This window comes from Pseudoliparis swirei, chromosome 2 (assembly GCF_029220125.1).
Source record: "Pseudoliparis swirei isolate HS2019 ecotype Mariana Trench chromosome 2, NWPU_hadal_v1, whole genome shotgun sequence".
NCBI classification, from domain to species: domain Eukaryota; kingdom Metazoa; phylum Chordata; class Actinopteri; order Perciformes; family Liparidae; genus Pseudoliparis; species Pseudoliparis swirei.
Window position 1 is genome coordinate 127,326 of NC_079389.1, and position 16,130 is coordinate 143,455.

At 41.8% G+C, this 16,130-nt stretch overlaps 1 protein-coding gene across 3 annotated transcripts; it reads right to left on the reverse strand.

Annotated features, from left to right (window-relative positions):
* Positions 1-333: 333 nt before the first annotated feature.
* LOC130200261 (N-myc-interactor-like) lies at positions 334-8,704 on the reverse strand. 3 transcript variants are annotated; one of them, XM_056424384.1, is made up of 10 exons: positions 8,605-8,704; positions 8,455-8,496; positions 8,305-8,373; positions 7,127-7,285; positions 6,931-7,047; positions 6,654-6,819; positions 5,832-5,938; positions 1,608-1,794; positions 1,093-1,196; positions 334-884 (listed from the first exon to the last, which is right to left on the reverse strand). In XM_056424384.1, the coding sequence occupies exons 2-10, from the start codon at positions 8,491-8,493 to the stop codon at positions 678-680; spliced, it is 1,155 nt and encodes a 384-aa protein (XP_056280359.1). In that variant the 5' UTR covers positions 8,494-8,496; positions 8,605-8,704; the 3' UTR covers positions 334-677. The 3 variants fall into 3 exon arrangements, with proteins under 3 accessions (XP_056280359.1, XP_056280349.1, XP_056280368.1); XM_056424374.1 differs by having other exon boundaries at positions 8,455-8,535; positions 8,605-8,691; XM_056424393.1 differs by lacking the exons at positions 8,455-8,496; positions 8,605-8,704 and having other exon boundaries at positions 7,127-7,278.
* Between the last annotated feature and the right edge of the window lie 7,426 nt (positions 8,705-16,130).

Genomic DNA, 16,130 nt, shown 5'->3' on the forward strand with positions numbered 1-16,130 from the left:
AACGCACCTTATCTCTAGCGCATGCAGTTATTTATTTTGTTCATTAGGGGTCGCTGTTATCCCCTTGTATGTTACAATTCATGGTTTTGATGAGAATTGTTATCGTTTAGATTTAACGTAGTCCTGTTTTCCCGGACAATGTTTCTATATTGCTGAGGGAAGTGGAAGTGCAGAAAGAGACGGATCAGAAGGCAATGTGTGTGTTTTATTGTCCTCTACAGGAATAGATAAATGCTGGAAAAACTATCATCTGAGTCGACTTCTTCAATGCCCTTTTCACATCTGTTACATTTGGATGGATCCAGTCTCACTAAAGAAAACACTACACCTGTGGTTGATTGAGTATTCAGATCTTTTAATGAGCAATAGAAGAGACAGACAGATTGACAGGCGTACACCATGTTGAGTATTGGTCTAAAACTGTAGGACAGGAAGTCAAGTATCATTAACAATTCTCCCTGAGCCCACTGCTTTATCTTCAGCTTGTGTACTTGTAAATAATAATAATAATCATGTAGGGAAGAGAATCAACAGGTTGCTCAAGAACCGTGTAACATAAAAACACAATTTTCTCAGGGAAGTATGTGTGATTTTAGCCCAATGTTGACAGTCCTCTATATGTCAGGAAAATCATACATTGTTAAGTGTCTTGCACATAAAATCACTAAATCTTCAGCTCATCTTGCAGCTGTGGGAGGCAGGTCCTCAGAGAAAAAGGCCTGCAGCGCCTTTCCCCCGGAGTTGTACTGGATGCTCTCTATCTCACCGCCGTAATTACTGGGCTTCTGGAAGTGGATCTCCAGGTGGTCCTGCAGGTCATCCTCCTCCCCCATGTCCTTGATGTCCTCCAGGAGGATGGTACGCTTCGGAGAGCCACAGAAGGTCTAAAAAGAATCGCCAGCAGATGGATATTGATGATACCAAGTTAACATTAAACAATGATGGTCAACATACTTTGACTTTGTCAGTAGGAGGATCAAATGCTTCATAGAAATTCAGCAGAGGATCACAGTAGGTTCAGCTACATCAGCACGGGAGTGGAAAGCAGACCATAATATGCTGCATAGAATGAGTACCAGTCCTGGATCTCACCTGAAACTTGCACAGCTGGTGTTTGTAAATGGGTCCAACCTGCACGTTCACTTCAGAATCCAGATCCACAAGGTACCTCCCTCTCAGCGCCAGGCTCTCAGCAACTACACACACACACACAAACAAACACACAGATGTTGGTTCTGAATTCAAACTGATGACCAGGTGTAACCATAGTGCTGAGTCATTATGTCCCTCTACAGAAACAAGATTCATTAATGAACACAACATCTGATGCTCTGTAGCAGCTGCTGTGGTTACAAACTATGAAATCAGCCATCGTTCATCTGAAGAGACACGAGGGTTCCCTTCCCCTCAGTGTTAGTGGAGCATGTGGCCGGTCCTATTCTACTAAACTATTCTTCACTCTTGTTGCATTCATTATCAAATTACCCTTGAACATTGGAACATTGTCAATACATTTGAATGTCTGGAGTTTCAGTCCAGGAGCTCTGTGTCAATAAATCAAATCCCCATAGACACATTTGTTCTTCAGCTCTTGACCAGAGTTGTACCTCCAGGGTGGAGAAAGGTGATCTGTCCTGTCCCATTGTTCCTGTCGTACTCCACACCATCCACCTCTCCTCCTCCTCTGCTCTTCCTGGAGAAACTCATCTCCAGGCGCTCCTTCATTCTCTCTTCTGGCATGGAGGTGGGGATGTTGGAAACCTTGAGCTCTTTTCTGGACACATCGAGGTGGATCTACGGCACAAACGATGACAGTAATGCACAGTGCAAAAAACACAGACCATGTGTACAGTATATAACACATTAATTAAGCACCACTGTTCTGCGAGTCAGTGTTGGTGCTGGAACTACACTTGTATTTGTATTTTGTCATTGAACCTGAACAAAGCCCCTCCCAATAAGATAAGCTGCTTAACACTCTTTTCTGCAAAACGAAAGCTACATGTGAGGAAATAATGGTTCAATATTCAGATGTTACTATTACGGATGGATAGCAGCCCACGGACTTCAGCTACCTTGCCTGGACAAGGGAAACCGGGGCACCCTCCCGGAGCCAGACCCAGGAGGGGAGCTCCCCGGCGAGGGGCTGGTGGATGGGCCTTCGCACATGGGGCCCGGTCGGGCTCAGCCCGAAGAAAAAACATGGAGCAGCCCCCCTGAGGACTCATCACCCGCAGGCACAAGCATCGGGGTTGGGTGCTATGTAGACTGATCGGCGGGCGGGGCAGAGGCTGCTACGGTTGTCCAAAAGCTTCTTGGTGGCAAGGTGCCGGGGGTGGATGAGATCCCCCCTGAGATGCTGAAGGCGCTGGACATTGTTGGACTGTCTTGGCTGACATGCCTCTTCAATGTCGCATGGGGGTCAGGGACAGTGCCCATGGACTGGCAGACTGGGGTGGTGGTTCTCAGTCTCAAAAAGGTGGACCGGAGAGTGTGCTCGAACTATCATGGTATCACACTACTCAGCCTCCCGGGGAAAGCTTATGCCAGAGTGCTGGAAAGAAGCTCCGACCGTTGGTCGAACCTCAGATTCAAGTAGAGCAGTGCGGATTGCGTCTCGGTCGTGGAACTGTGGACCAGCTCTTTACCCTCGCAAGACTACTGGAGGGGTCCTGGGAGTTTGCCCAACCATTCTACATGGGCTTTGTGGACTTGGAGAAGGCTTTCAACAAGATCTTATTTTTTTTTGTGGGGGTACTGCGGGAGTATGGGGTTCCGGACTCGGTGCAACGAGCTATCCGGTCTCTATACGCCTGCAGTAAGAGTTGTGTTTGCATTCTCGGCATTAAGTCAGACCCGTTCCCGGTGAGTGTTGGCCTTCGCCAGGGCTGCCCTTTATCACTGGTCCTGTTTGGACAATATATCTAGGCGCAGCCTGGGGGTGGAGACGGTCATGGTTGGGGGTCTCGGGATTGCCTCTCTGCTGTTTGCAGATGATGTGGTCCTGTTGGCATCTTCGGACCAGGGATGAGAGTCAGTACTTCCAAATCTAAGGGCCATGGTGCTCTGCCGGAAACTATGGTGCTCTGCACCCTCGGTGTGGGTACAGTGTGCTGACCCAGGGCTCCAGACTAACTTTTTTTACTAGGAGCACAGTGGCCCCTAACTTAAAATTTTAGGGGCGCAAGCAGAAAATTTAGGGACGCACACTATAAATCGACTTGCAAAGTGCTCCCATCATTTTTACTCTATTACTGATAAATACCCCCCCCCCCCCCAGAACGCAATTTTCGGATATTAGTCAGTCGCGCGCAATTCCAGGATGCTTTATTTTCATTGGTTGCTGGATTGAATCTTACCCAGATACGGGTTGTTTTCTGATTGGCTATTGTGAAGCCCCTTTTTGTTTTGGGATTGGCTGATAAGTGGCTCCTCACAGCAGAACTCCAGGGGAGCGCTTGATTCCTCCACGGTGAGGGCAGCGCGGCTCATGTTGATGCCATGCACATTAAAACATTAAATAGCCGAGAGTTTTTTTCAGCGTGAGAAATACGATGTGTGGCGGGAGTGCGTGACTTAAGACCGAAATGCGTGCGTGACACTTGAGAGCCCTGAATTCGGCCTCCTCGGCGCACTGGTTAGCAGCCTCTTGTCTTCTAAATGCGACTGGAGCTGCACTTTCATTGCACAGGTCGCGGCACATTTTATGTTTCAGACTGGCGTTGTGTTTGATCAGCGTGTCGTGTTTGATCAGCGTGTCGTGTTTTAATTGTGTAGTGCCAGTCTTATCAGCACATTTCGTGTTCCCCGCATGTTGTGGGAATCGACAGCAGAATTTAGTTCATTGAATTGGTCTCCCTGAAATACCTCAGCCAGGTGAACTCGCGCAGCCACTCATCGCGAAAGCTGAATTTCCTGCCTTTTTTCGCCACGACCGTTTCCTCACAATCTGAGTCAGACTCATTCTCGGGATTTGTCTTCTCTATATCATTAGGTTTAAGAAGAAAGTACGAACTGATAGTCCGCTTCGCCATTGTCCATTGTTTACAGGAGACACCGCGATGTAAAATCTTTGGATTTGCGCGATAACCCCCAAGACCCGCCTCTTTTCACACATTAGCCTATAACCGTGGTCATCCCCCCCCCCCCCCCCCCGCTCTCACACACAGGCCAGCCTTCTTCTTCTTCTGTTTTCGTCTCCTTTCTTCTTCTTCTGGAGTTAATGTCGGTTAGCAAACCAGTCATTCAGGCATTACCGCTAAATATAGTGGGCTGAAGTGTAGAACAAGTTTGTCAGCAACAAAAATATTTAATAACAAAAAAATAAATAATCTGCTAATTTACTGGTCGCGCATGCACGAGTTGATGAAAAATTTACTCGCACTGTGTCTAATTTTAGGTGCAAAATGCGACCATTTGGTCGCAGTCTGGAGCCCTGTGACCCAAGCGAAGGAGTTCAAGTATCTCTGGGTCTTGTTCACGAGTGAGGGTAAGATGGAGCGGGAGATCGACAGGCGGATTGGTGCGGTTGCAGCAGCAAAACGGGAGCTGCATCGAACCGTCTTGGTGAAGAGGGAGCTGAGCCGAAAGGCAAAGCTCTCAATTTACTGGTCGGTCTACATTCCAATCCTCACCTATGGTCACGAACTCTGGGTCGTGACCGAAAGAACAAGGTTGCGGATACAAGCGGACAAAATGAGTTTCCTCCATAGGGTGGCTGGGCTCAGCCTTAGAGATAGGGTAAGGAGCTTGGACATCACGAGGGAGCTTGGAGTTAACCGCTACTCCTTCGCATCGAAAGGAGTCAGCTGAGGTGGTTCGGGCATCCAATTCGGAGGCCTCCTGGGCGCCTCCCATTGGAGGTTTTCCAGGCACTTCCAACTGGGAGGAGACCCCGGGGAAGATCCAGGACATGCTAGAGCTATATCTCCCAGCTGGCCTGGGAATGCCTCGGGATCCCCCAGAATGAGCTGGAAAGTGTTGCCGGTGAGAAAAAATTCTGCTGGGCAGTGTTTCCCCTACCATTCTATCAGGGTAGCGGCCCGCCCCCCTGAAATCTCCGCCCGCCACCCTGTAATTTTCTCTATAGCGCCAGATTACAGCGGAAGTAATTTAAGGTCCCTTTTCTTAAAGACGTCTTTGTTCTTTTACTAAACAAACTAAACAGCCGTCTGTCATTGATCGTCTCTACACAACAGCATGTCATTTGTCTCTACGTGTCGCGTTAACACTTCTCGGCTCTCCGTCTCGCGTGCTGCAGAGCTCCGATGCTGGCGTGTGCGCGCAGAATCGTGCGCGCACACAGGTGAGCACAAGGGACCCCCCTGTCGACGCCGCTCGCGCATCGACAGGGGGGTCCCTTTACTATCTCAGGGGGGGCATCGTGAAGGAGTTAAGCTTAGGGCACCAACATGGCTAGCAGCGGCACTAGTCCCGCCCCCCTGAAGCTGTAAACCTAGGGGAAACACTGCTGGGTTTGCTGTCAAATGGCCTGACCCCGGATTAAGCGGATGAGAATGAATGGATGGACTATTACTGTCCTGACTATCCTTCTCTCTCTGTCTGTCTCTGTCTCTCGGTATGTTTGTCCTCACTTCCCTGTCTCTCTCTTCTGTCTATGTATTGCTACAAGGGGTAAAATAGACGTAGGACCAAAGTCTATTTACATTTAGGCTAAGACACCTTAACACTCACACAAACAAACAGCCCACCATTATTCAGTGAGTCACAATAATTGTGTTGTTTGAAGTATTGACCCCCCAGGACAGTGTGTGCCGACTGGTATCACTATGAGTGTGCGTGTCGACGTAGAAGTGGACAATAAGACGTACCTCAAACTTAACAGCAGGATCCATGGTTATTCTTTTTGGTTTCACATCCAAAGTGATGTTCTCACAAGGCACGGAGCACTTGGCAATCATCAGGATCTTAGAGGCCACTGGAATACGGAAACAGTCATCACAGTCAGGCTACATCCACATTAATGGGTTTCTCTTTTCAACCAAAAATCATCTCTGTACACACCTGCCCTTCATCATCATCTCTCTCTATACTAACAAGGCTGAAGTTCGTTTTAGAGCCTTTATGCTTTTGTTCCATTACACTTTGTTTACTTCACAAAAGTTGTGCAGAACAAAATAAGTATTGATAAGCAAAGGAAAGTCCTCCTTTTTGTGTTAATAGCCGCAAACTGATAAGAGCCAAGCAAAAAGTGTCTACGTCTCTGTTTCTGCACAAGCTAGGAGTCTTCAAACTAAAACAGAGTGATTTTCAAAGATCTTCGACTTAGGTATTGACGAAGCAAAAAAATATCTTTCATAAAAGGAAAACACATCCGTGTGGAGCCTGAGTCTACTACTGTGTCTTAATGAAACAGTAAGCAGTGGTCCCCAGTGAGGACACTGTTATTGTTCCAGGCACTCTTTTCATCCATATCCAAAACAGCAGCCCCCCCTGCTGGCTGTTTGGCTACATTGGCTTAATGTTAAGTTGTTTACCATTGGCATGTCTACTAATGTGAGTGTATTTGACAGCCAGTCAGCACAGACTGTTAAGACTCATTACTATAGGGTTTATTGATATCTAAATGTAAGAAAAGAGTGATAAAGAAGCCAGCTACTTCTCATACTCCAGTCTATCACACAGAAGTGTACCTTTCTCTTCTTCGAAGGTGATGAGTGCCTGTCCTTCCTGTAGGAGCACAGTGGGTCTCTGACTGATGCCGAACACTCCTCTGATTGGCTGACTGTCGTCGTCGTCACTCTCCTCTTTACTACGAGCCCTAAACTCCACCTCTGTGTCTGGAATCTGGACGTGTATCTGGAATTCATTGTACAACAATAATTATACAAAGGACAGTTACATTCTGTTGCTGCTATGCGGTGGCAGGTTCGTGTAGTTACATGATAGATGGACGGACTTCATTCCCACATTGAATTTCTGCGTTAGTTTTCTGGACTCGGCCCTCTTGGCCTCTAGCGCTGCTTGACATTTCTTCAGTTTGTTCAGCAAGTCTTGTCTGCGTTCACCAAGCAGCAGAAGTTCATCCTATGTGAGAGGATCAAGTGAGAATATGCAGTCCCCTGAAACTCTCTCTGTAGGTGTTACAGAGATGACATAACTGTACCGTCACTGTGTTCATGCTTTGAGTGAATTCCTTCTGACTCTCCTCTTGCTTTTTAACGCAAGCCAACATTTCCTGCTGGGCCTCTGCCTTGGCTTCATCTTCGTCCAGTTTTTCCAAGATCAGCTTGGCTTTCACATCAGCGGCTTTCTCTGCTTTAGACTTAAAGAAACAGACGGAAAGGTTCAGAGAGACAATGGGAGACCTGTGGACAGTTTGCATCGAGGCTGTTTCGAACACGAGAAAGTAGTTCCAGCTCCAGATAATCTTTTTACATGTTAAATTCCATTCACCTAAATTATATAATGGATGCTGACATTTGAGGTAGGTTTTTCAACCTGGACACTACAGTATCTGCACGGACCGATTCCACCAGATGGACGAGAGAAAACTAATCCCTAAATTTGAAAGGAGGAATTGAATACCAATGTCCATATAACTGAGTTCCATGTGCTGAGTTGCACTGTCATGCTTTTCAGATATTTAATGTGAAATATACATCACATTACATTTAAAAAGTAAAATTTCACAAGTTAATTTTTTTGCTCTCATGCCATACTGACAGTATAGCCGAGCGCACCCAAAGAGGATTTGAGTGAAGGTCGTCCCTTTATTAGAAGCGTCATCTGCTCTATCTCTCCATCATGTGTGCATTTCATAGCTACACACTTTTTGGGTTTGCTTGTGTGCCAGCTAGTGAGCCTTTGGCAAAGGCAGGTCTGGTTTTGCTGGTGTATGTTATACCACAAAGATATGATACATAACATCTCCTCACTTCTTACTCAAAACACTGGCAAGGTAAAAGGACAAGGCTCATTCAACAATATACAGTAAATAGTGATGAACAACATTTTTTTTTGAAGCGCCCATTTGTTAATGTATAATATAGCTGCCTACATAATTTGTTAATTTTTAACATTTGATTGGTGTCTTCACCAGTCGCTGAAAGTAAATAAGAAGGCCTACATTGGGCTAAGTTACTAAGTAAAGATAAGCCTACATAAGGCTAAGTTACTAAGTAACTCTAGGCCTACATGTTATCTAGCTGGACTGAATGTCGTACACCGCACCACAGTGTATTTTGACAGGTTGTGTTTTGAGACTAAATAAAACAGTTCTCTGTACAAAGCTGGACAAGTTCCAGAGGGTCAAGTACAAGCAGTCAGGAGGTGAACGTTTACCTTCCATGTCTCCAGTTCTTTCTTGGCCTCCTCATATTCTCTGGCTTCCTCCTCCAGACCTCCATCCTCCTGCCCATAAGGAACATTAGCTCTGTTAAACTCTGGTAATTACGTGGCAGGGTCACTCCGTTCACCTCCGAGGATCCTTACCGTGCCATTAACCGGGCGGTCACTGCAGATGTCGGCCATGATCTGACGGTTTACAGAGAGAAACTCGGTAAACAAAGAATCCTGCGACCAAAGCAAAGCCAGTTAAATGAGCCAATGTGAACGCTGAACCGACTACTAGCTGTTCTGTACTTCTTTGCTGCTTTATTTTGCGTGAAGTGCCGAGAAGTGAGAAGACACACCGAGCAGCTGCAGTCTTGAATCAAAAGTGAAAGTAAAGATTGAAGATGACGCATCACTCTTGGCGGAGGGATAGTGGCATGTGACCAGACGTGGTGGTGGATGCCTGCTGGGACACCTTCCCTATATTCTTTCCAATAGTTTACAGGCATGTTCTGTAATCTCAGAACTCGACACACAAATACAAACAAACACACACACACACACACACACTTCTTACAACCAACCAATTGAAGTTAAATCAGACTTAACAGTTCAATAAAAAGTCATAAATATAATGGAGGACTTGGACGAAATATAAATTGTTCTCCATGAAGAGATAGATCTGTATAAAGCACGTTTATTAACATGCACAATTGTTAAGAAAAATAAGTGATGTGGAAGGAAGAAGAATACGTTTGGAAGCTAAAATCAACGGAATATAAATTAATCTATCCAATATATATGCCCCAAATATCTAAGATCCAAGCTTTTTTTAATGAAGTAAATACATTAGTGGCGGGTAACATAGTTGCTGGGTAGACAATCATAGCTGGAGATTCTTTATTTGATACTATGATATAACCTTTTAAATCGCATACTATAATATTGCCTTTTTAATGACCTTTTATAATCTTTTTAACGGGATACTATATGACCTTTTGTTGGTACACGATAATATTACCTTTTTAATGGTGTACACATGACATCTATTCTTCTGTCCATCCTGGAGAGGGATCCTCCTCTGTTGCTCCCCTGAAGGTTCTTACCTTTTTTCCCAGTGAAAGAGGTTTTTTTATTTCTTGGGAGTTTTTCCTGATTTTATGTGAGGTCAAAGGTCAGGTATGTTGTATGTGTACAGATTGTAAAGCCCTCTGAGGATAATTCGTTATTTTGGGCAGAACTAAATTAACTGAATTGAATTGAATTGAAACTGTGTGACACAGCTCTTCCTGTACTCTTGAACACAAACTTTGTTTGCTTCACACTTCCTGTCATGTGGGTGTTGTCTCTCTATCAGAAAGTGTTCAACACAACTCAACCACGCACGTCTTCCTGTCACTGGTAAGTTTGCTTTTATAACACATTTTATTTTACTCCTATAACCCGCCTCACGTTTTCTTCTTGATATTCATCTATGAAGAACTGTGGATGTGTTTCAAACAAAGTCCAATGAAAGACAAGTAGACTGTGTTTTACATCATCAAACATGTTGTGAAGAACTATTTGTTATATCGTAGTGTAATATCAAGTCAGAGAAGCCAAGTAAAATAATAAAATATCTATACATGTTGTGAATAACCATATGTTGTATCATAGTGTAATATCAAGCCAGATAAGTCTAGTAAAATAATAAAATATCTATACATGTTGTGAATAACCATATTGTATATAATTGTGTAATATCAAGTCAGAGAGTTCTAGTAAAATAATAAAATATCTATACCTGTTCTGAATAACCATATGTTATATCATAGTGTAATATCAAGTCATTGAAGTCTAGTATAAAATAAAAATATGTCTATATTGCAACACCACTGTGAATGTATATTTATAGAAGAAGGACATGTTTCTTGTTTCTGAGAGGAAGTGAATCAACTCCTGGCAGACAGATTGGACTAGAACCAAGAAAAGTATTCTCAACCATGATTTCTGAAACTCAAAGCTGGCGTTTGTGTTTCTCAGAACAAGTTCAGCAGACCTTTGCATTTTGATTAAAAGGTATCAGGGCCAATTGAGCGTAGTCGGATTAACAATTGATGTAAGGCAATTGGTGGTACGAGTGAGTTACTAACCATGGATCGCACGGCCTGAGGTTTGGCACCTAAGGGCCTCGAGCGATGGAGTTCCACTCCTGGAGGCGCCCCAAGAGGAATGCTGGCATCCACGGGCCTGGGCCTCGGGAATTCAGGATCCGAAATCCCGGGGCAGGGCTGCCGGAATCCTGCGCCCTGATCTCAGAGTTCTGAATGTATAGAGGCTGTTTCTACCCAGTGCAAGCCTAATGCTGTTCCCGCAATGTAATTCTTCCAGAGTTTTGGTCCTTTGTAACATTCTTCGCCTCGCCCCATGCTCAACCACCGCATGTCATTCTCGACTGCCCGTCTAAGCATCTTCTGGTTGCGCATCGAGCTTCACGCAGCGCGCAGCCCGCAGACATGCGGGTTGACAGCGACATTGGCCACCCGGATAAGCGGAGCTATATAGGGGATCCATCTGCTGGCTCTTCCAGCTGCTGGCCCCGTGTGAGCTACCTAGTCGCCTGAATGTCAGGACAAGACGCCGGATTGCTGGTAATGTACACCTGCTCTACAGACTACATACCAGCATCATCGAGTACATACGTTGTTTGATATTCCTGTCTTCCCGACTGTCTAGACTCGTTAACTGTACACAATGCCTAAGTAACAATAAGGTAAGACCAGACATTAGCACGGACCATTTGCATCTCATCTGTAGTCAATAAGACTCTCCAAGGTAGTTCCATTCATTGTTTCTTTAAGATTGACGAACAGCATATAGAGGCTACTAACTAAAGTCTAAATTTACTTAACTTGTAAACCATATATCTGTCACACAAAAGAAACACTCCTTATGAATAGCTGAAAATGGTTAGACAACAGTATTGCTACTCCATTAATGGGTTCATCTTTCAACAAAAATCATTTTACACATGCTTATCGTCTAAAAGCTCTTAAAGCTGTTTCATAGAAACAAAGTGCAGAGTCTAACTGTTTTATAACAAGTTCAAATACGAATAGATGCTAGCAAGATCCATTTGAATAGCAACCTGTTGGCACGAGTTCAATCTTTTACAGTGATTCACCATTAGGTTTTGGGATTGTCAATTAAAAAATACCTTGGACAACTTTGGACATGATAAGCAGTTCTCATGACTATCGTTACACATGCTGTTCTCATAATGGTGAGACCTGCTGTATCATCTATGAGCTCTTTCTTCCTATAATGTCCAAATCATGCGTCTTTGGAGTTGAGCATCAGTTAACCTATGTGGCATGTCATGTAGTGTATACCAGTACGCCTCTATCCATCTGTTTCTGTATCAGACGTTGAATCGTTAAATACGACTCGATTTGCATCCGCTTAGACGAGTAATTCTGCATTCTGTCTTTTCATGGATCAGAGTTCTGTAGAAGCAAGGGTCATATATGTGAATCTATGAAATTTTGGAGGTTCGGACGATCGTCACGCTGTTATTCCCACTCTTAGTTTCGAGCATCCCCTGCTTGCCTCTTGCTTCTCATTGCAGTTTCCGTCAGTTGCTTCAGTTCAATTCATTCAACTAGTTAAGTCGTTTGCTGTAGGTCAAGTCACGAGCTGTTTAACGTGTAGTAATTTTCCTGACTTCCCTTTTCTTTAATCAACAAATCTGATGGCCTTGCAGCTTCTCATCTTCCAGTCTTAGTTCACAATCACGTACTCTAATTATGACAAAGGATCATGGAATCTGTGAGGCATGATCATGTTCACATAGACTATCCGCTGATTACAGAAGAATCACTAATTACCTCTTATATCTAAGTGAAACTGATGTTGTCATGTCTAACCTGAGATTCCTTCTGGCACATAGTCAACTTTCAATTCAAAATTGAATAGCATTGCAATTCTTTGTAAATACAAGAGTTCTTTCACTGCTCTTGATTCACGAGATTTCGATATACAGATTACATTTAAAGCCTTTAAGATAACGTCATTACATTATCTGAGTATTCAGCACAATGGTTGAGTATTGTCCTAGTTAAACCGGCATCAGCTATTTAGCTATTAGATTCAGTAGATACTTTCTACTTTGTAAACAGATTTGACAAGGTAGGTACGGTTATTTTGTTAAAATGAAATCCTTCATAAACTGCATTAATCCTTAATTTATAAGCAATGCATTAATTTTGCCTGCATATGAGCTTAGCTCCATTCATAATTTGTAATAAATTTTTGTTAAGTCTTGACTTCTGCATCAAGTGTGTATTGCTACTTGTGTAGTAAGGTCAGCAAGTGGTACTAGTTCAGAGTAGAAAGCGACAGGTTTCTTGACATTTGATTACATAACCTTTCCTTACATTCTGTTAGCTCATAAACGCAGGAATAACTTAATTCGAAAATACGTATCAGCTCATACTTGGAACCATTATAGTCATCTCAATGCATTACTATTTGGCTCACTTTCAAATTTCTGGTTACCTCCAATCCAGTCAACATTGCCAAGAGAAGAATCAACCTTTAACCTAGTTCATAATGCGATGGCACAGATCTACAGGATTAAGGAACAAGTGGAATGACATTGGTTAGAAAATAAAAGCAATGTGACCAAGCTTTAAGCAGTTGACTGGCTACACTTCTAATTCTTAAGTTAAGGTTCCCCATGACTCCAAGCTTGAATCACTGCTACTCAGACTTTATCATCTTCTAGTCATAAACTTAGCGTATAAGCTTTGGAAGTAGCTTTTACGGGATTAGCCTTTTACAGGAATTTCGTGTGCAAGACACCCTAACGAATACACTACAATATACCTCTAAACATTTACTGACACAATAATAGAGCCAGTCAACATATACAGTACATATGTGATAAACAGAATGTTTTGACGTCTAAATTCTATGAATTATTGCTATATAACGTTAATCTTAAGAACATGCAAAATTTGTTAAGAAAAAGTAAAGGTGAAATGTAAGAAATCATCGGTTGACTTAATCTTCAATAAAGAATTATCTAAGTCTGGGAATCTTAATTCCTTAATAAGTGGTACAAGTCGTAATTAGATATGTGTTACACCAACATAAAATATTTATATTTGATATCTATAAAAACATTAAAAATATCTGTACAAGTATAGACTTAACCAATGTTTACATAAATTCATGGAGAGTGAATTACTTTATCTGAATGTTTCCCCTAAGATATTCTGTTTCCTGTAATTATAGTCTTGATTCTTAAATTCAGAATTTATAAACCTTGAGAATTGTGATTAGTTGGCAAGAATAAAGTAATATAATTGTTAAATTGTAAGCCTTCTAGAAAAGCCTTTTATGGTAATTTTAACTGTTGCATGAACATGAGGATAACCTGACATGAATAATTTTAATCGATACTATTTATTAGATAGCAAATCTTTCAATTGGATAAATCCTATGGAATTATTACTTTCATAAACAGTTAACATCAATCTAGCCTGTTGGAATATGATCTACTGTTTCTGATTACTTTCCTGAAGTTCTTATTACCTTGAGTTTTCAAAATGATTTTGAAGACAAGAGCAGTTGTTATGTTAAACAAGAGTTGTAATATTGGAATCAGTTCACTTGAAATAATAAGAATTTCATTGTGATGTACAATTTTAGTGCAAGCTCTAGTTGTAAACATCTTCTATGGTTTGATACCACTATTTATATATGTTAAAACATCTCTAAGCAGTTTTACATCATTAACTTAGCTAAAAAATATTATATCACACTGTTATCGTATTATCATAAATAAATGCTAATGCACAATGTTTAATGAAGCATTGTCTGAATGTGAAGAAGTCGTACTTAATTAAGTACCAGAAAGCATAATTAATAAAATCGTATGTTAACATCGTCAGTGTTTGCAATATCAAAGTTAAGCACTAAGTGAATTAATTTTCTGGACTGTAAATAAACATATGGTTATAAATGTTATTAATCAGATATATGCCAAAAGTAAATCGTGCACATTCATAGCTGTTTGAAAACTCATAAATTTTGTGTGTCTCTAAAAATAACATGTTAAAATTTCTATTAGGACATAATGTTTATAATGCCCCATTTATGTCTAAGATGTTAATCCTGGTTCAAGTTGATAATTTTAGAACAAATAAATTTTTCCAACATATTCTGGAAGTAAGAGCTAAGGACTTTGTGTTAAAGGTTTAGTCCCTGAATTAAAAAAAATACCAAGATTATTTCTGCTCTTTCGGGATCTTACTTTTTAAAAAAGTTTTATTTCCCTTGTTTTAATGGTTAATGGCAGAGGTCATGGTCCTGAAAGGGCTTCATAAGTTTTGTAAAGCCCTGGGTAATTTTATTCTGAGGAAAAATTAACTGTTTTTAAAAAATTTTTTTTTGGGGCCCCTTTTTGGGGAAAATTTTTTCTTTTTTTTCCCGGGTTTGGGTTTTTTTTTCTTTGAAAAATTTTCCCAAAAATTTTTTAACCTGGGAAATTTTGCAGAAAAGGTTTAAAAATTTTTATTTTACTTTTAAAAAACTTTTCTTTTGAAATTTTCAGGCCCCCCCAAAGTTTTTTTAAAAATCCAAAAAAAACAATTTTTAAACAAATTTTTTAAAATAAAGGGTTAGGGAAAAAAAGGGAAAGGCCCTGCTGTTTTTCACTGTGTCAAATTTATAAGAAATATCAACTTTTTTATTTATTTAAAGGGCTATTTAGGTCGTCAACAAACAAACATAAAGTACCTCACACTTAAACTTGGGAAGCAATATTAATTCTAATAATTTTCTGTAGGTTTTAATTGCTGGGGTCAAATTGACCCCGAGGGTAAAATATGTTAGTAAATGTAAAGGTAACAGGAGGGTTAACCTCTTCCACTCCACTGAGGACGCCGGCGTCCTTAAGACCCTCCCCTTCCCTTTAAACGGCTTGCCCACGCAGACCACGTCAATAAACATGGGCATGTTTGGTATCCCAGCATTCAACATATCCTCATCTTTGCAAAGAACATATACATTTTCTTTTATTTCGTAATAATTTTTCACAAGAGGAGCCCTAACACACAATGTCTAAAGTCGCGATCAATGCAGCAAGTCGGGTCTTGCAACATTTCGACGGAGAAAACGTACAGAATACACTTTCTAAGTAGATGTATTAGCGGAGGTATTAGCGGAAGTACTAGCGGAAGTTAGCAAAGAGCTAGCGGAATCAGAAAAGGTAAAAGTTTTACAAAAACTTTTTTTTGGGTGCGCTGTGTCTTCCCTGACAGTAACGTGTTGAAGCCAGGAGACCGCGCTGTCTTTGCCCGGGCCATGAACACAGTGATTTGCTCCGTTTTTGTTTGACTACATTTTATGAGTAACAGTTAGGGGGGTGCTAGTGACTTTTCATGCGCGAAGACCGGCATCTGAACTCTGCGGCAACCGCGATCGACATATTGAGCACCCCTGCATTAAAACATTGGTGCAAGTGACTTTTTTTCGTCCCGATGTGCGCACACACGCCGGCATCCGGCGAGACGGGGATCGGAGTCGTGTTAACGTGACACGTAGAGACAGAATGACATGCTGCTGGTTCGAGACGACCAACAACAGACGGATTGGAAGCTCATTCTGCGCATGCGTTAAATGCGTTAAAAAAAATAACGAAGTTAAACCTGTAATTTAATTAACTGAGTTAACGCGTTATTTTTCACAGCACTAGTTTTTAGTTTCCGGCGGAAGATGTAAATACTTTGTAGTGTTAAAGTAATTTGAATGCTCATCGACTAGAAAAGTACAAGTAGAATCCTTTCTCA